The sequence below is a fragment of the Ptychodera flava genome, chromosome 1 (genome assembly GCF_041260155.1).
Source record: "Ptychodera flava strain L36383 chromosome 1, AS_Pfla_20210202, whole genome shotgun sequence".
Classification (NCBI taxonomy): Eukaryota; Metazoa; Hemichordata; class Enteropneusta; family Ptychoderidae; genus Ptychodera; species Ptychodera flava.
Window position 1 is genome coordinate 31,081,236 of NC_091928.1, and position 19,526 is coordinate 31,100,761.

General features: G+C 36.2%; 3 protein-coding genes across 3 annotated transcripts; all 3 read right to left on the minus strand.

Annotated features, from left to right (window-relative positions):
- Positions 1-1,277: 1,277 nt before the first annotated feature.
- Positions 1,278-8,434, minus strand: LOC139135119 (polycystin-2-like protein 2). The gene is made up of 10 exons (XM_070702368.1): positions 8,262-8,434; positions 8,051-8,155; positions 7,692-7,790; positions 5,549-5,787; positions 5,234-5,317; positions 4,228-4,337; positions 3,722-3,837; positions 3,343-3,502; positions 2,814-2,961; positions 1,278-1,925 (listed from the first exon to the last, which is right to left on the minus strand). Exons 3-10 carry the CDS (start codon positions 7,718-7,720, stop codon positions 1,891-1,893), a joined length of 921 nt encoding a protein of 306 aa, XP_070558469.1. The 5' UTR covers positions 7,721-7,790; positions 8,051-8,155; positions 8,262-8,434; the 3' UTR covers positions 1,278-1,890.
- Positions 8,435-8,984: 550 nt separating this feature from the next.
- On the minus strand, positions 8,985-13,727 carry LOC139135125 (uncharacterized). Its single transcript, XM_070702378.1, has 8 exons — positions 13,674-13,727; positions 13,434-13,509; positions 12,865-12,896; positions 12,605-12,707; positions 12,270-12,289; positions 11,851-11,942; positions 9,498-9,627; positions 8,985-9,209 (listed from the first exon to the last, which is right to left on the minus strand). Exons 1-8 carry the CDS (start codon positions 13,677-13,679, stop codon positions 9,039-9,041), a joined length of 630 nt encoding a protein of 209 aa, XP_070558479.1. The 5' UTR covers positions 13,680-13,727; the 3' UTR covers positions 8,985-9,038.
- A 547-nt stretch (positions 13,728-14,274) lies between these two features.
- Positions 14,275-19,231, minus strand: LOC139135135 (ankyrin repeat, PH and SEC7 domain containing protein secG-like). Its single transcript, XM_070702389.1, has 7 exons — positions 18,971-19,231; positions 18,154-18,304; positions 17,745-17,867; positions 16,811-16,951; positions 16,454-16,615; positions 15,155-15,264; positions 14,275-14,996 (listed from the first exon to the last, which is right to left on the minus strand). Exons 1-7 carry the CDS (start codon positions 19,160-19,162, stop codon positions 14,808-14,810), a joined length of 1,068 nt encoding a protein of 355 aa, XP_070558490.1. The 5' UTR covers positions 19,163-19,231; the 3' UTR covers positions 14,275-14,807.
- Positions 19,232-19,526: the final 295 nt, after the last annotated feature.

Consider the following 19,526-nt stretch of genomic DNA (forward strand, 5'->3'; position numbering starts at 1 on the left):
GAGCACTCAAGTAGCTTTTGGCCCACGCGGCGGGCGAAGGCCACCGAAGTGAGCCTATTTCCTCGATTGGCATATATACGTCTGTATGTGTATGTGTATGTGTATCTGTAATATGACATTGTATGGGACCCGATGTCTATCAGTGTGTGCGGTGAATTTTTTGTCTTCACTATCTCTCAGACTTTTCATCAAATGTCACGTAATTTGGTAAACATGATTTTTAAGGTTAAAACTAATCTAATTAAGTTGTTGTAAAAATGAGGTTGGGCTAATTCGTACTATCCAACCCCAAACGATTTTAACTTAAAGGCGAAAGGAGAATCCGTGTGTGTTGTAAAGACTTTATAAGGACCAGAGCTGAAAAAAGTTCACTATATTTTTCTATATCCACGAGTGAAGATGGCACCAGAATACTTACCGTTCTTGGAATGTAAATTAAACGTACATGGACATTAAGCTTATTTAACGTGCCATACAAACTGCATTACAACTCTGAAATTAATGACATTTGTGTTAGGGAGGTTTTGAAATGCCGCTTACTCGTTTCTTGACACATCGTACAGAAATAAGTTTTTTCGACACATCTGATATATGCCCTTTTAGTTTTGTTGTCTCTTTTGAACCCGCATATTTCGGTGATATCTTTAAGTCCACCTCGTTTCTACTGTGTGTGTCAGCATGTTTGTCTCATCAATTGTCCCTCTGTCTTACATACACTGCGTACATAAACACCAGCTATCCTAATTCGAACTCATTGGAAGTGACTGGGCATCCTATATTGACTTCCTATCACTGTAGTCTTATTTTATGACCATGGACTATGAAGGGTTTATTAAGTAACGTTAATATTATTTTAGACAAAGGATGGAATTTATGACCAGCATATCACTGTCAAAATACTTCCAAATCACCACTATGTTATGGCACTCGCAGGTAAAATATATTTCAATGAAGTTTTTGCTGTAGCGAAATTTATTGATTTTAACCAGTTGCATTCATTTAAGAAGTGTGTGGTTCTTGCGCTTAGTTTAACTGCGCGATCTACCTGATCTGTTGAACAACGTTGACTGTGTATATCGACTCGGTAAAACTGCCCAGGTTGTGTGAGAATGTGCACAGGTGTCTTGTTTTGAGCTTACTGAATGATACGGTACATTAATGCTTTATTTACACACTGCATTGAACTTTGGTTACATTTTCAGTTTGTTGAAAATGGCTCGCGTTTACCCTCGCCCTCCCCTGTCCGAAGTTCAAGTGCAACACGATAAACTTTGTTTACAAAATTTAGTATTTGTGAAATAAAGTCACAATGAAACGCCGACGTTACCGTAGAACACACGTTTATTGTTTTACCGAAGCCTAATATCGAATTTATTCTTCTATTTAGCCGTCAGTGCTCAATTTCGTTATGTGTGTGCCAAGAGGCTTAATAAGCAAAATGGTTACTGTGATAATGTATGACTTGACCTGACCTAGTCTTGTATGACAACATATATAAAGCTATATGAATTTGCTTGATCTTTTGAACCATTGACGAATAATTTACATTTTCCATAACAGTGTCAATTCATCTTCATGGAGGCTTGAAAAAAACAGCAATAATATGCATTTTGTGCTATCTGTTGGGTCTCCTAATACTATTCAAAGGTAAATTAAGCCGTATTCCAGGACGTTCAATCTGTAGATTATTATATCGCGAAAGCCATAAATAAAATCTAGTTTTTGAAGGTAAAATAAATTGTGCAGGGTATCTGGTTCTGAATGCTTGACATTCAAGAGAGATTACGAGAGACCGAAGCATCTGTTGATGTTTCAGTTCACATTCTGCATTTATGAGTACACCAACGAGTGCTCAAAATGCCATGCTTCACTCCTGTCGGATGGTCTCACTCAGGGTTCAGTTTCGGCAGATGCTTTCCGCTTCTCTGTAATGAAAAAAGGGTAGAATGTACCTGGGGATGAGGTGGGGGCTTCACCCGACAATCATTCTGTATTGCTCTTTGATGGATATCTTTAATGGAATTTGTCTGCAAGTCTAATTTCTTTCAAACATACTTCAATTTACTGGGCAGTGCATACTTACATTAATTTTAAAACAAACTTATTAAGTATCTTGGTAAGTAAGAAAGTAACCAAGCAAGAAAGCAAGGAAACAAGTAACTAAGGAAGTAAGTATTAGCATATTTATGTATGTGAGGAACGACTAGATACTAACACTGCATGAAAACCCAATAATTCAGATAAATTCACATTAATGAGTTGCCTGTATTATAGTATAATACACGTGAATTCACATGAATCCACATGAATACAGGCTTGCTGAATACAAAAAATGGATTTGACTGTATTCATCTGTATATGCATTCTTCAGCTAAAATACAGGCAATAATCCATGTTAATACAGTAAGTATTAAAGGGTTTTTATGCAGTGTAAGCTACTAAGTAAACAAGTAAGTTGTTAAGTAAATCTTGACATAACCAGCTAACATACTAACCTAACGTTAACCATACTGACATGTAATTCACTGATAATCTACTTACCTTAGCACATACCCCAATGACAATTGACGAATAACCAAACTGTTGGCAAGTAATTGCGTTTGTTGATCATTTCTTACATTTCTATATCTTAAAGGTCACTGAGCAATACAATGTCTCAATTTGCTTCACTTCATTCTGAACTCAGTATATTTTCTTTGCAAAGATTGTGAGCTAATAGAATTTTCGAAGCTATATCGCCTTCATCTTACTCAAATCATAACAATGTATACCTATTTCATAATTCTAATATTACACCTTAAACATTAATATACCTGTCATTATGTTTAATACACCATCGTACATCTTGCAGAGGGATCTCATATCTTCCTTCATCACTGAGATTTCAGTCTTTTGTTTGTCCACAATCTTGGTTAGCTCTTCAACTGTATCTTCAGTAGTTTTTGGTTTCTTCTTAAGGTGCTACAACACGACAGTTACATATTTATTAAGTATATGGGTATGTGTAAGTGTTGCACACATTGATTATGTGTGAAGTTCATATTACACAATTTTACTGCATAGATTTGAATGAACTTTATAGTTATATACCATTGTTGTTTTACATTCAACAGAGATACAGAGAGACATAAATACAGACAAATAAACACATATAAATAGATAGATAGAAATATGGATAGGTAGATACCTACGCCCATACGTACGCACAATGTGTCATACGTCCATCCATCCATCCATCCATCCATCCATCCATCCTTACTGACTAACCCGCTTACTCACTCACTCACTCACTCACTCACTCACTCACTTACTTAGCAACTATGACGTGAGGTGCCAACTTACTTTATTTCCTTTATATATCTTCCTCTTCTCCAAAGGTGCACGGTTCTTGTGGATGTGGGTGAGGAATCTGTCACGCTCTGATTTGCTGAGGTTGTGTTCAAAATCAAGTATCATCCATGCTCTAGTCATTAAGGCATTTGACTCAACTTCTTCCCCGGAGCTAGTAGAGTTACATAAAAATATACAATTTGATATCCTTGGCTGTATATCCTGTACTCTGCTTATGCCCTACGGATACCTAAAGTTGTTGGGCAAGTGCCCGTACATAACATATCCGTTCCATGCAATACGTTATCACCCTTTTGAGACATTATATATGGTCAGGCTGTGCAATAATGATTGTAGAAAGACAATCTTTGAGATTTTCACGTAGCTTTACCTTAAAAAGGAGTCTGTTAGTGCACCAACAAACATATTGATAATGGTTATTGCTGCTATTGCCAGGAATGTTCCCACAAGAATATCACAGGCCACAGGATTTACTTCCCTCAATTCCTGAGCAAAAAGAATGCAAATAGACAAAACCAGACAAACAAAGAACAAACACATAAAGATAGGAAAAATAAATTAATGAACAAACACAAATAAACAAATAAATAAATCAGTTAATATTTACAATTTCAGACACCCATGAGAAATATTGGCAAAGTTGGTAAAACAATAAAATATTTGTGTTCTGCACGACCCCTTAGGTTCATATGAAACGCAAGGCTGTAACAAGGCTGTTGATTGGTGCCGCGCACAGTATCATATTTTAAAGCAAACGCACTCCCATGCTTTCCTATTTCATTACCCCTTCCGGCTCTCTGGGAGGCATATACAAGTTATAATGTATGACACCAAGACGAAGATATTAGCCGGTGCGATGAACACCGGAATACTCACATCGTAGTTGTAGTCGTCGACGAGCGTCATCCGAAATAAGCTGAACAATGTTTCAAGGATAGTTTCGTAGTTCTCTACCAAGCCGCCGAATACCATCCAGAATATACAGGCTGACAGGTTATAAGAGAAACATAGACCTCTTAGATATAATATTAAAAGTAAAAAATAATATATTTGAGATGTGTAAGAGTATATATAGGCACTAAAAAATGCTGTATGTTGCATCGTTTTCACCAAAGAATCGAGACTGACATGGTTTGCAAAAGAACGTGTCTAAGAAAAACATGAATATCTGTTTGCTGGTCACTCCGGTGCGAAGTAGTGTTGTTACAGACAACTTAATGTGTTTTATTTTTATGCTGCTCAGTGATTCTGCCCCTGTTTAGACTAAATATTAAGGCACTTTTACCAGGAACAAAGCAAACCAAGAAAATTTCAAGAGATAACTTCAACATCAGTATGACCTCTAGTTTGAAAATTACAAAAAGTTGACGTGTAAAAGCTAAAATGACCTAAAAGACATTGCAGACAGACAGGCAGACAGCCAGCCAGACAGAAGGACAGACACACACACACACACACACACACACATATATATATATATATATATATATATATATATATATATATATATATATATATATATATATATATATATATATATAGTTGTCATTTAACACTCTGAAGAGCACAACCAACAAAAATATTACAAAAAAAACCACACGCGTCTCCTATTAAAGACAGTTTTTAAAGGCCAAAAACCTATGTTGAAATGCGATTAGATGCCTTTCTGGCAACTTTTCTTCGTTTGGTGATTTTCCGGGATGTCTAGACTAACAAGCCTGTGATATTTCACTGTAAAGGACGTTATTAAATAATTGATCAATTCTTATTCTCCAGTCGCCCAGAGCATATTTTTGCAACAAATAAACTTGCATGTAGTCAGGTTCACATGTAATTGCTTTTTTATCGTTTTTATCTTAAATACAAGTGTGAACATACTTACTGTAAGGTATCAGGAAAGCAGAGTACAGAAATATGTATCTCATAACGTCAATTCTGGCATTATAATATTTATTGATGAAGGGACCTGGTTGAAGTGATTAAAATGTAACGAAGTTAAGTTAGTGGATTACTAAAAGAGAAAGTTAAAAGATATTATCTTTTTTGTAATTTTTACTTCACGATATCATATTCATACTTAAGAAATAGACTCTTTGAACTTAGTGAAAATAATATAAATGTTAGCAAAGATAACATAACGATTTTTCATCGGCTAGTCTTTAGCAATAGCAATACAGTGGAACACGGTCTGACTTACCCAACTGCGTGAATGCTCTCGTTGATTTGAAGATCCTCTGCCAAATCAAGATAATCGTCGCAGAGAAAATGTATGTTTGCCAAAGATGTACTGTAGTCTGTGGTATTTCATCTTTCGCTTTTGTTGAGTTCGCAACTGCATTAGCAATGCATATTGCTTGAGGCACTGTTATGACGTCATAGATGTGAAGACTGACGCAAATTACCAAAAGTATGTACACGAACCAGTTATAATAATTCCTGTGGTAAAAAAAAGTTGTATTAATCTAAGCAAGATGGCAACACTTTGCCGGCTTGCGGTGGTGTGTTGTTGGAGTTATGTATTTTGAATGGACGTTAGGTCAATGTCATCATGATAAAACTAGGCCATTACAATCAGAGCGAGCTATAGACTGGTGTACATATTCAAAAGAGAGGAGTCTGGATTTGTTTGATATTAAATGATTGTTATCAAACATGGTTGGTATTAAAAGATATAAAGTAAAGCTGTTTTGTTCCGGAAACTAAGCCATTGTGAACAAGCATGATTGAATATAAGTGCAGAAAATTTATATCTTTTATTAGCGAATTATAACATCTCTTCCTGCAAGGACTAACCAGGTCAATTGTGATCGAAATAATCTGTGACATTTCGCGACGAAATGATGTACCTAGTTGAAATCGATAAATCGGCATGCAGGCATTTCGGCAATAACCTGATTTTGTATTTGATTCTTACACTTATATCATAGGTCGATGCCTAGTATATATACTGATGTATCGATATCCCGTATGACGATCTACATGGATTCCTGACCATCATGTTCTTCTATTCTGTAAACCAAACTCCATCGATCTAACTTTGTAGAATGAACAGCACGTGCGGTACATTTTGTGGCCATTCAATTATTGGAATGTGAAACCTGATAATTTATATTTGGAGTAGTCTCTGATATGTGATTTCGTCTGTCATATGTTTAGGAATGTTCGATAAGTTTGCTTATGAGCAAACACTGGATATAAATTATAATCAGGATTTCTCTTAAAAATAACGATTACTGCGGAAGTGAAGGCTCCAAAAACGTTACCATGGGCAATTTAATTTGAAGTAAATACAGATTAATGATGTTATCATCATCATTTTCATGTCGGAAACTCTCTCTGGATGCATTGTACATGTTAGCCGCATTACGTTTCGATGACGGTAGACATACGCCAAAACTAACGTATCATCACTGAAATTCGCTACTTCCCCTTGTACAAATCTCCCTTCGCATCTCTGTCTCCAATTCATCTGCCTTGATCGACACGATACCGTTCCCTCGAGCTCATTCTACTTTCACGAGCAAGGACGATAGCAAAGTGATCAATATACGCTCAGCTTTGGGAGGAGAAGTGCATCCGACGCATGGCATTCACGGTATTACTAGCAAAATAACCTAAAAAGTAGCTCTCATGTTGTGACCAATAAAATTAAATCCCGCGACAATGTTAATTCACTTCCCGAATTTCACAGTAGTTACGTTTGCTTTTTCACGCTCAGTTTTATTTGGTTGACACTTGAAAATAGCTTGCAGTAAAACCATCCACAAACAAACTACAAATGGCGACCAAACGAACGCAGTTGACGCCACCCGCTAGGCTTCTAGTAACATAAGGTTTGTAGAAATTCTTAACACTTTGGTATTTTCGGACGTTTTTTGTAGTCTTACATTTTGCCACGACGTCACAAACTCACCAAGTAATGAATTTAGCCCCATCATTCCTCTGCAAATTTCCTGCAAAGTCGAATACGACATTCTGGCAATAGGTAAATCTATTAGGCTACAAACCAAAATACCGAATATACATTATTACTGAAGTTAAATCACATGTCTGGACTAAATAACATACGTATACAACATGTGAGCACGGAATGAGTGAAATAATAGAATAGCCGTATTTTGTACGGCGAAAAGAATGGCCTGTTGCAAGCTAGAGCGTGTCCATTTTACAGACATGACAGAAAGGAAAATGAACGACATTGTCTAAGCAATAAACCTGTAATTCCATATGTCTATTTGAAACACATATATTGTTTGGCCGCGAAATGTCACGGATTAAACTCTTTTGTGTTCATCCATTATGCATGTATTAGTTTAGAAATAACAAATTCAAGAACTCACCATGCAGTTCTCATGGACCCTGCCGGCATTTTCTTCACTTCTTTTTCTTCAGATTCAGTTTCCTCGCCTTCTTGCAGACTATCTGGATGACTGTGTTTACTTGTAAAAAAGTTAAATAAACAAGAAAAAAACAAATTAATTCACGTGTTAACTAATGCAAGGCTAGAAAAAGTACTAATTTATAACCTTAATTGTGCAACTAATAATAAATAATTACATATACTTAATATTTAATTCATTCATTTATTTAGCCTTCAATTATTGAACCAATAGATTAAACAAGAAATGAAATCAAATACTAAAAATCTAAGAAATAAACTGACATAAACTAATAATCACATCGAACACAATCAACTCACCATGTAGATTTGAATGAACCTGCCTCCTTTTTCTCACTTTTGTCCGATTCTGCTTCAGTTTGCTTCCCTTCTTTCAGGCTAAGTTGACGATCTTGACATAAACAACTTTATAAACAAATAGATAAATAATCATCAATAAACTAAAATTCAATTGATATTATCATATAAATAATTTATCAGTACAACATAACAATAATTTGTTGGAAATTACCATGAATTTATTATTGATCCAGCGAAAGATTTATGTTCTTCTTTACATTCTGTTCCATTATTTTCGTCTGTTTGTTCACAGTCCAGAGGTTTCTTTTTAGTTGATGTTTCAAACACAATGCAACCGGTTTTGCACGCAGGAAGACAGCCTAACGTTCCTAGTTTCCACGTTTTCCATTCCTGTAATTGATAGAAAATATCACATAGAAGTGTTTTCTATGATTATGCATATCCTTACCAATTGATAATGTAGAACACTTTACGACTCGACGATTAATGTCACCATAAAACAAAATCGGTATTCGAGTCATGGATTTTATAAGACCATGTTCCTATTCTTGTAGCAGCAATTTGTTTTCCTTGGCATATTCAAAGCCACGCTTGAAAACCCAATTTTTCACTAAATAATGTAGAATTTTACAGTCGAAAACATCGACAACCCTAAAAATATACTTAAGTCATAGACACAAAAAAGTTGACGATGCAAAGTGTTGGGGGAAATGATGAGAGCAGAAGTTTGTTAGTTTATTGTTGCTTCATAGTGGATTAAGAAATTTAAGGTTTGATCTCACAATTTCAGCCTAAAACAGGTCTCCGGACACAACATCGCTTCAAACAAAATGAAGATGATAAATTTAGATGAAATTTAGGCTTCTTTATGCCATTACAACTCCACAATGCCAGAAAAGTACAATCAGTAATGTTGTATAAATTTCAAAGAGAAAAACGACCCAAAACTGAAAGTCCTTTTTAATATCGCTTAATAATTAACAAATGTTTATAGAGGAAAGTAAAGTGTATATGCGAAAACATACATAAGGAGGCCAAGTCGCCTCTCCCTGATATAGAAAAGTGTATCTGTTCTTCTTACCTCAAACCTTTGTCGTTTATGAAGGCCAGCTTTGAGATCCCTTGCGAATAACACCAGTGTGTAAACAACTGCAGCGATCTGAAGAAATGCCCCTCCACATTAGCTTGATATTCATTTAGTACAACAGAAAGGTTTGACAAACTTTGTGGATTCAAAATATCCAATTTCAAAAATTGTGCTAGATTGAAACACCAACATAAAGCTATCATAGTTATGTAACTGAATTTCGATGTTACTGCTCTGTCTATAAAACCAAGCACCATGCTAATAATACATTTTCAGAAATTAATGTCTGGTTGCAAGTCAGTGCACGATATATATACTCGCTTACGTAAAGCTAAATATGATCAAAGAGAGCCATCTTACCCCAAGAAGGACTCTGTACACATCATCTGGAAAGTAATAGCAAGCCCTCGCATACGGTCTTAGTAGAGAAAGAGGCGTCCAGAGGAGAATAAAAGTCACATCACGGAGAAGTTCAAATACCGCCTCTCGCCTCCAGGGAGAACAACGCAATCAAGGCAAAGAAGGAAAAATTACTTATATAGGTGGATGATAAGTGGCAAAAAGAGCAGTCAAAAGGAATTCAAATGGCAGATGAGGTAACGGGTAAAATATATATTAAAGGTCACTTCAAAGAGGCTTTGAGTCTGTTTGAAGTACGGATAGTTTTCAATTGGATTCGAACCCACAACATACGGCATCAGTCGCCTAGCTGAAAGGCCACAGACAGAACCACTCGGCTAAATCTCCACTCCCAAAAAAGAGTGGTTCAATAGCCGGCTAAGTTGTTACATTTTTTCTGACTGAGACCGCTCAACACGTTGTAGAGTTCGTGAAGCACTCACGAACGCATGCTCACTATCATACATCGCACATACACACTTTATCGAAGCGAAGAAACGAATTTCATCGCTTTAACTGGGCGAACGATAACCTCGGGGACAATTCTGTCCACCAGCAGTGTTACCAACCCAGGGTAGAAAATACGGCTAGTTTTCAATCGGATTCGAACCCACAACATACGGCATCAGTCGCCTAGCTGAGAGGCCACAGACAGAACCACTCGGCTAAATCTCCACTCCCAAAAAGAGTGGTTCAATGGCCGGCTAAGTTGTTACATTTTTCTGACTGAGACCGCTCAACACGTTGTAGAGTTCGTGAAGCACTCACGCACGCATGCTCACTATCATACATCGCACATACACACTTTATCGAAGCGAAGAAACGAATTTCATCGCTTTAACTGGGCGAACGATAACCTCGGGGACAATTCTGTCCACCAGCAGTGTTACCAACCCAGGGTAGAAAATACGGATAGTTTTCAATCGGATTCGAACCCACAACATACGGCATCAGTCGCCTAGCTGAGAGGCCACAGACAGAACCACTCGGCTAAATCTCCACTCCCCAAAAAGAGTGGTTCAATAGCCGGCTAAGTTGTTACATTTTTCTGACTGAGACCGCTCAACACGTTGTAGAGTACGTGAAGCACTCACGCACGCATGCTCACTATCATACATCGCACATACACACTTATCGAAGCGAAGAAACGAATTTCATTGCTTTAACTGGGCGAACGATAACCTCGGGGACAATTCTGTCCACCAGCAGTGTTACCAACCCAGGGTAGAAAATACGGATAGTTTTCAATCGGATTCGAACCCACAACATCGGCATCAGTCGCCTAGCTGAGAGGCCATAGACAGAACCACTCGGCTAAATCTCCACTCCCAAAAAAGAGTGGTTCAATAGCCGGCTAAGTTGTTACATTTTTCTGACTGAGAGCGCTCAACACGTTGTAGAGTTCGTGAAGCACTCACGCACGCATGCTCACTATCATACATCGCACATACACACTTTATCGAAGCGAAGAAACAAATTTCATCGCTTTTAACTGGGCGAACGATAACCTCGGGGACAATTCTGTCCACCAGCAGTGTTACCAACCCAGGGTAGAAAATACGGATAGTTTCAATCGGATTCGAACCCACAACATCGGCATCAGTCGCCTAGCTGAAAGGCCACAGACAGAACCACTCGGCTAAATCTCCACTTCCCAAAAAGAGTGGTTCAATAGCCGGCTAAGTTGTTACATTTTTCTGACTGAGACCTCTCAACACTTTGTAGAGTACGTGAAGCACTCACGCACGCATGCTCACTATCATACATCGCACATACACACTTTATCGAAGCGAAGAAACGAATTTCATCGCTTTTAACTGGGCGAACGATAACCTCGGGGACAATTCTGTCCACCAGCAGTGTTACCTACCCTGGGTAGAAAATTCGGACAGTTTTCAATCGGATTCGAACCCAAAACATACGGCATCAGTCGCCTAGCTGAGAGGCCACAGACAGAACCACTCGGCTAAATCTCCACTCCCAAAAAGAGTGGTTCAATAGCCGGCTAAGTTGTTACATTTTTCTGAACATAGGATAAAGAAATTAAGTACAACCATAAATGATATCTCTTGCAGGATATTTTATCCGTATAATGGCATATGTGGACATTACGCGTCTGCAGGTGACGGAGTATGGAGTCGAGCATATGGGAAAACATCTCCTACACTATCTCTTCTACTAACAAATTAGTTTGGTCGGTTGGTACATGTAAGTTATCTCACTACTTGATGCAAAATGGTGAAGTTTCTTATGAATAAAAAAGTATACGCACACATACAATAAGGCCAGTTGGATAAAACGTAACTATACACACCTCCCAAACTGCTTCCACTTCTCTTTGATAAGTTTTCGGATTACAGGATGTCTTATGTTGTCATGCTGGCGGTATACTACAATAGTCTCCATCTATACAATCAACAAAATGTGAACAACACTCATGCGTTTCAGAGAAAGTGACTGAAGACCATCATAGGGTATATGGAGTATTTATTTAATGCGAAAATATATATTTGTTAAAAGAACAAATAAACTGTTATTTGTCGGTAACTTATAGCAAAGCCACTGACAATGGTTCTTATCAGTTATAAAGATGCTCACTTCCTATCGGACAAAGCTAAGTGTAGTGTGCTTGAAAAGAAAATCATCACAGCTTTTGAAAAATATGCATCGATTCATGTTTTTGAGCAAAGCGGGTGAGTAATTGATTGATGTAAGAAAAGACCGTTGACGTACCGGTGTTAGACATCTTTCATCTTGAAGGGATGATGAATACAAATGTAGAAGAAAATAATAAATATAAAATACATAAAACTATTGTCATGAATTAGATGTCACACACACACACACACACATATATATATATATAGAGAAGAGAGAGAGAGAGAGAGAGAGAGAGAGAGAGAGAGAGAGAGAGAGAGAGAGAGAGAGAGAGAGAGAGAGAGAGGGGGGGATGGTAGGATGGTAGTGAGGAATAGCACAACGTAATATATATATATATATATATATATATATATATATATATATATATATATATATATATATTAAAAAAGTAGTAATGTGCCACTCACCCGGTTTTTTCGGCCATGGTTCGTCAAAATTAATTTCCTTAGGTTTATCTTCACCATTGTCGTTTTCCTTCTTTTCTGAACAGTTACAAAATCCGCGAATATTCTTGAAGAGTGAAAAGAAGGTGAAAAGTATTTTTTTTAAATAAACAACTTTTTTATATGATTCGATGCAAACTTGATAAAAAATCTTTTCTGCATTGCCATTTTTCAATTTCGTTGTGTTGCTGATTTTTTATGATAAGAAAAGATGTATATATTACCTGCATAACGTTACATATCTGTCCACGTTCATCTGCAATTAACGTGATATGAGAGAATAATACACAATTCTTACAGAAAATACACTTTTGAATTTTCATTTAGAGTGTAGGGATATTAGATGAAACTATATAAGGTTCTCTTGCAACGTTTATGATAACCTCTCATTAAAATGCTAATCTAACTTAATCATGAAGAAACATTCGCTTACTGCTTCGGGGAGCTCTAGTTTCAGATAAGAGTCCCTTTTCCTTTATTCATACTAAATATCATTCTCCCTGTTAATCTAATACACGCAGGAGAGGCTAATATAACGAAATCACTGCAAATGCATTGTATAGCCGTATCAAATTATCCACGAACAAAGGATTGAGTTACGTCCACTTAAGAAATACTCTACGTGTGCATCGACATCTTACGAGATAATGTGGGCTTTCAGGTGTTACTGTATTTGGAGTTATTTGTTTGAACGATAAAATGTGTCATATTGGCCGGATTCTGAAGTTGTAACTACTTCTAAAAGAAATATTGTATTTTTAACAGATCTTGAAACATCTAATGTCTCACAGACCTGTCATGTTTTGATTCTTACGATCTCCACCATTACCACAATTTTTAGATGAACTAGCAGGATGTCCGCACATTTTCTAGAAAGATAAAGGGAGAAAAGTGAAATGATGAAGTTCTAAAACTCTATAATATACAGTCATTAAGAAAATCCTGAATATACGGTCAATCTGAAAAGAATAATCTACCTATCAAGCAGTTTTTTTTTTAAGTCAAGTGCAATAAGAAGAGATTAATTAGTTACCTGCATTACTTTACATTCTTGACATTCTTGCTCATTGTCACCTGTGATGCAATATGAAATACGAAAATACATAAAGTATATATATATATATATATATATATATATATATATATATATATATATATATATATATATTATTATAATTATAAATAATATGTATACAGTTACTCTGCTTGATGCTAAAAGCAGAGTGCCATAAATAATACACAACTTTCTTCAAGTACAGAATATTTACAGTGCATCTCTCTTACGTAGGTTTTATTCATCATCATATCACCATCAAATTGCAGAAGTCATATAATTTACGTAAGAGCGATTAAAAGTTGTTATTGAATATATATATATATATATATATATATATATATATATATATATATATATATATATATATGTGTGTGTGTGTGTGTGTGTCTGTGTGTCTACGTAAGGGCGATTAAAAGTTGTTATTGAATGTATATATATATATATATATATATATATATATATATATATATATATATATATATATATATATATATATATATATATATATATATATATATATGTGTCTGTGTGTCTGCGTCTTCCTTTGTGTTTCTGTGCTATGACTATGCCTAAATACCAGCATTCGTATCAGCATTGTTTTCTCCAGATTTCTCTTGACCGTTGTCCTTTCCTTTCGTACAGCAACAGGCAAAGATTCCCTTAAGTTTCTTAAAACAAAAATATGGAAAGTATGAAAATAAATTAAAGTTATAATTCTACTTAACAACCTACACAGGCAGAAAATCATGCATGAAAATCAAATATGTTGTCAATACTTTAAAGGTATTTTCGGTACTTCTACAGCCATGTCACTTTCTGAAATGTGTGCATGTTAACAAAAGATATATTCATTACCTGCATTAGGCCACGTTTTTGCTCGTCATTATCTGTCGTAAAGCATGATAGGTAAGAGTCAGTCACTTTTTTCATTGAAACATCTGCTTGAAGTTTTCTTCTGTGGATGTGGGATATACAGAGCTGTATATCATATTTTCCTCACACTCACTTAGGCAAGACATCATCGTCAAAACAGGTCAGCATAATACAACTCTTTAAAAATAGTGGTTCAATAATCGGTTATAATTATTGTGAATGTGATCTCTCAAAAATTTATGTAAACCATACATGCGTCCATGCGTCCATGCATGTACGCATGCACGCATGCATGCAAACAAACAAAGCACCATAAGAGTAACCATAGTAACTACCTGGCTGGTTTGGTTCCACGTTATTGAGATAGAAGTATCTGCGTCGATTACCAATGTCCTCCTTATAGAACTTGTCCAGAGCGTTAAAGGCCTGAAACATCACCCAGAATTCACGTAAATGAATACATCCATTAGTATCATCAATTCATTGACCGTGCGATCCCTGCATACCTGTCCCCGTCGCCTTCAATTCAGCACCGATTGTCCAGCAAATAACCTTATGTCAAATTTATTTCTGTTAATACTTACCACACCGGGTACTTTGGTCAGTATAGTAACGATACATGGTTCACCATTTGGATCAATCAAATCAGTTTGTGCTCCTTTTGTCAGAAGAAAACTGCAAGTGTTACTACACCCTGAGGGAAAAAGAAATGTGAGTTTTACTTATTTTGCCTGTATGTAGTCATTACTCACGCCACTGAAAATATATATTTACTACAATAACTGTAACCTTCTCTTGAAGTTAAGCATGCGGACGAGTCTTCCTGATCAATTATGAACTGAGGGCTAAATAACCTTTTATGACCCGTCTCTGCACATTTGAAGTGTGCATGCAAACTGCCATAGCCTTCTCAAACGAAACATATTCATATGCATTAGTTTTAGTTGGTTTGAGTCTGGTTTATCTTCAATATAGTATGTGGTCATTACAAAGTACAGCAAAAGATGCACGAGGATATTTGAGCAGCAGCGTGGCCCAGACGTTACTGCAATAGAAGAAGTTAACCGAAAACTTTATTTTCTGTAATGCCATTAGTTAATGAGTCGACGTTTGAACATTGGTCTTTGTACATTTAATAAGCCAAAGGAGCAGAGAAGAGTGGTAGTCCTGTCTAAAGAATGACGATCTAATAGATATGTGTGATGCACTACATTTGGCATTTTTGCCATTCAAAGGAATGACAAAGTTTCGCGCTCTTTGCAACTCTACGCATCTCGATAGAATGAGATACCTAGTGCATTCTATGCCTCATCCATCAACACTACCGCTTGATGCCTAAATCCATCTTTTTTTCTCTTAAGCATAGTAAAGGTGAATAATTGCTATCATCCAATCAAACAAAAAGTAAAATCATTGTGAATTAACTTATGCAAAAATGTAAAATATTGCATTTAGAAAGTCAATTTAACTGAGAAGGCTAACCTCGAATTTTGATCAATTTGTTTACAATTAATGTTAGGGACCACTTTGAATTTGTATTGCTATAAAAGAGAATTGCTCAATACAAATAACCGAATCATAGCAACAATTGACAAATCAACCTTTAATGGTGTACAGATGTGAAAAATTATGATTATTTTCAAAGTGGATTGTTAGATGATTATTTCCAAATGCGCTACCAATTAATCTAAGTATATTTCAATGTATTATCAATATCTGTATAGGTTCGTTTACATAGCCGTGAAAATGACTGATTACAACTTACGACATCGTAAACATCCGAACTTTACAGCTTTATTTCTATATTAACTATCAGTCCTAATCAAATCACACCCTGAAATTGTCTGATTAATCCAATAAATTATATTTGAAGTTTGCCTTACCTCTCTGGGCTGCTACCATGAGTGGTGTTCTCCCTTTGCAATCTCTCTGATGAATATCAGCACCCTTCTTTACAAGAATGGCTAAAGTTTCGGTAGCATCGTTGGCAGCAGCGAAAAACAGTGCTGAGTACTGGCAGCATGTGGTCTTAGCGGAAATGCATGCTGTGGAAACAAAACCATATCTACAGTTTAATACACAATTGAACTTCACTTTTTCTAGAATTGTCCTAGCGGTATTATTATTCAGGGAAAACACTTGCTTTATAACGATTACGTGTTTTATTACGAAATCCAACATCAAACCATTTCCATGAAGATAAAAAGTCACAAGATGATAGAAAAAGAATGGATTTTTACCTTTTTTATTGATTAAGAGCTCGAGCACGTCAACATGGTTCATCATTGCCGCCAAATGTAGAGGACAAACGCCATCTTTGTCCCCTTCATTGACGGCAATACCAACAGTTTCTATCAGAAATGTACATGTGTCAACCGCTCCTGAAATGAAAATGTTTACACAATATATGTCGTTGTTATTATCTCATGTTTAGGTGTTTACGAAGGCTATCAGTTTTGATAACAAAAGAATAGTCTCGGCCATTATCCTTTTGGGTATTTTCGTTACTCTTACGTATAGTCACATTCAAGCGGTTTATTTTCTCAAGTATTCCAATGTTTGGGCTATCGTCTTACGATGTCTGCCTGTGTCGCTCGGCACAATATCTCAGGGACAGTTTAGGAATCAAAATCGAATTTGGTAATACTTTGCTTGGTAATGGCTAGAAAGGCAAGGTATGGATTACAAAAAATAATGTTAAGCTCGTGATTCTTGACCGCCTCTTTAAGATGATAAACCGTGTATATGGAAACGGATTGTTTGTATAGAGGAAACAATTACTACTAATGTTAATGCTACGGGTGTTGACATCGTGAACTGCTTGTGTATTTGGAAAAAAAAAATATTTCAATAAATAAGTACTTGGCCGTGCACTGAAGCTTGCTACGGTAGGTTTCTTACGAAGGAGTCTACTTTATTGTTTCAATTGATAGTGGATTACCCCATGCACAAAAAATTACAAACACATTAATTCATCACACAATCTATAGAAATTAACATTTCGAGACAATGTGGCGGGTCAAGACAGACAGACGCATAAAGACAGACAGACAGAGAGAGAGACAAAATGGTAAGGAAAGTATTAGGACAGAAACCATTTTATAGTCTAAATTCCACAATAGGCAGACAATGAGATTGGTGTATTCGCATAATTATATGTGAGAATTAACGTACCTCCACGGGCTGCTTCTCTTAGATCTAAAATGTTCATTTCTACACCTTTATGACGGAGAAAGCATAAGACCTGACTTGCATTGTAGGCCGATGCCACTGTAACTATGGAGCGAGTGATTTCAGCTGAAACAAAATGAAGAACTTTCATCCAATTTTCGTCAGGAAAATATGCAGATATTCTTAACTTATATCTTAATATATATATATATATATATATATATATATATATATATATATTATATATATATATATATTATATATATATATATATATAATGAGGGTTGTGTTCAATTACGTGTTGTCGAGGGATTACAAACATACAGTATATTCTTTACTTTGTAGAGCGTACATGAATGCAAGTGTTTGGGTCGTTTTTTAATAACAAATACCAATATGCCCTTTCTGTTACCTCGGTCACTCAATAAATATTCGACCATTTCCTTGTAATCTTCTGCTGCAGCTGTGTGTAATGGCGTGAAACCATCTTGGTCGCGTTTATTTACGTCTGCATTATTGTCAAGCATAAATTTGGCAACATCTGGATGCCAACATTTTGCAACCTGTAAATTGATAAAATGGATTAGTATCAGAGTCGTCAACTTATTGCCATGAATGCTGGAAGCGTATGTACAAGCCTGCATGCTTAGAGATGCCAGGCATTTTCGGTTGCATTGTACATCTATACAGATCCAAATTGTATATATTCATTATTATACACCAGCGTATCTCACGTATGGAGTTTCATTGTACAACAAATTGCAGTTTCAGAAGAAATTGAGTTGAATAACAATGGAAATCAAACAAATAACTCTGGGTAATATTGGACGGTGTTTGACCTGTGATATCTCATCCTTTTATGTAAATATCGTCGAAATCTGACTTGATATCATCATTCGTGCGTATAAAGTAGACACCTCAGGATCATTACGTCACACAATGTAAGAAGTCTTGTTTATATCTATTTGAAATCTATGCAGCTTGGATCACGTGATATGGAGCCATACGAAAGCAGCTCTGAAACACCTTTCAAAATTTTACGTGATAACACAGTTTTGTTTCCGTGCGGAAAAGGCAGTGTTAGAGTCTATAGCTTAATAATGTAGTATTTAACAACCTAAGAAGTTAAATCCCAATGAAAAGGTGCAGTATTAACAATAAACACATTCATGGAGGGTGACACATATAGAAATTTTAAAGTGTAATATCTGACAAAAAGATACTTTAACCTCATGCAGCGGTGTTTTTCCTTTTCCATCCTGTACATTGATGTCGGCCCCATTGCATAGTAATTCATTAATATGTTTAAGGTCGATTTTTTCTTCGTCGATAGCTTTTGCAAGATGTAGGAAGTATTTCTTGAGTTCTTCCGTTGGGTCTTCTTTGTCCTGTGCTTGACAGCAGCTTAGTATGTTGGGCATCTTCTTTTTTCTGCCAAGAAATCGTAGGAGTGGTTTGCTTGTCGGTGGTTCTTGAGTAGTGCGAGTCGTTTGTATCTTAAGGCAGAAAGATTAGGACTAATAATATGGTGTTTAGAAATAACAGAATTGCCGTTCGAACAGGTTATGTCCGTGATCTTGACAGCGCGAAATTTGGCGGCTATGTATGTCCAAGGGACACCTCTATCGTATTGAAAGAGATAGAGCTGTCAGACTGAGAAAGAAACTGTGAGAGAGAGAGTATAAAAGGAAGCCGGTAGACGGATACCGCAAAGAAGAAGCGGACACACAGCTGACCATGATGACAAATTATATAAAAAGAATAAACACTTCATGCTTACAAATG

Excerpts from the sequence above, each read along its gene's own strand:
- LOC139135119 (XM_070702368.1), bottom strand. The coding sequence starts at position 7,720 with ATGCCGGCAGGGTCCATGAGAACTGCATG. Across the intron at positions 5,318-5,548 it reads GAGAGCATTCACGCAGTTGG|GTCCCTTCATCAATAAATAT; the intron begins GTAAGTCAGACC and ends CACTTCAACCAG. Across the intron at positions 3,838-4,227 it reads TCGACGACTACAACTACGAT|GAATTGAGGGAAGTAAATCC; the intron begins GTGAGTATTCCG and ends CTTTTTGCTCAG.
- LOC139135125 (XM_070702378.1), bottom strand. Across the intron at positions 12,897-13,433 it reads TAAGAATCAAAACATGACAG|ATGAACGTGGACAGATATGT; the intron begins GTCTGTGAGACA and ends CGTTAATTGCAG. Across the intron at positions 11,943-12,269 it reads ATGAAAGATGTCTAACACCG|ATGGAGACTATTGTAGTATA; the intron begins GTACGTCAACGG and ends TTGATTGTATAG.
- LOC139135135 (XM_070702389.1), bottom strand. The coding sequence starts at position 19,162 with ATGCCCAACATACTAAGCTGCTGTCAAGCACAGGACAAAGAAGACCCA. Across the intron at positions 16,616-16,810 it reads GCTCTTAATCAATAAAAAAG|CATGCATTTCCGCTAAGACC; the intron begins GTAAAAATCCAT and ends TTGTTTCCACAG. Across the intron at positions 14,997-15,154 it reads TGACCAAAGTACCCGGTGTG|GCCTTTAACGCTCTGGACAA; the intron begins GTAAGTATTAAC and ends GTGATGTTTCAG.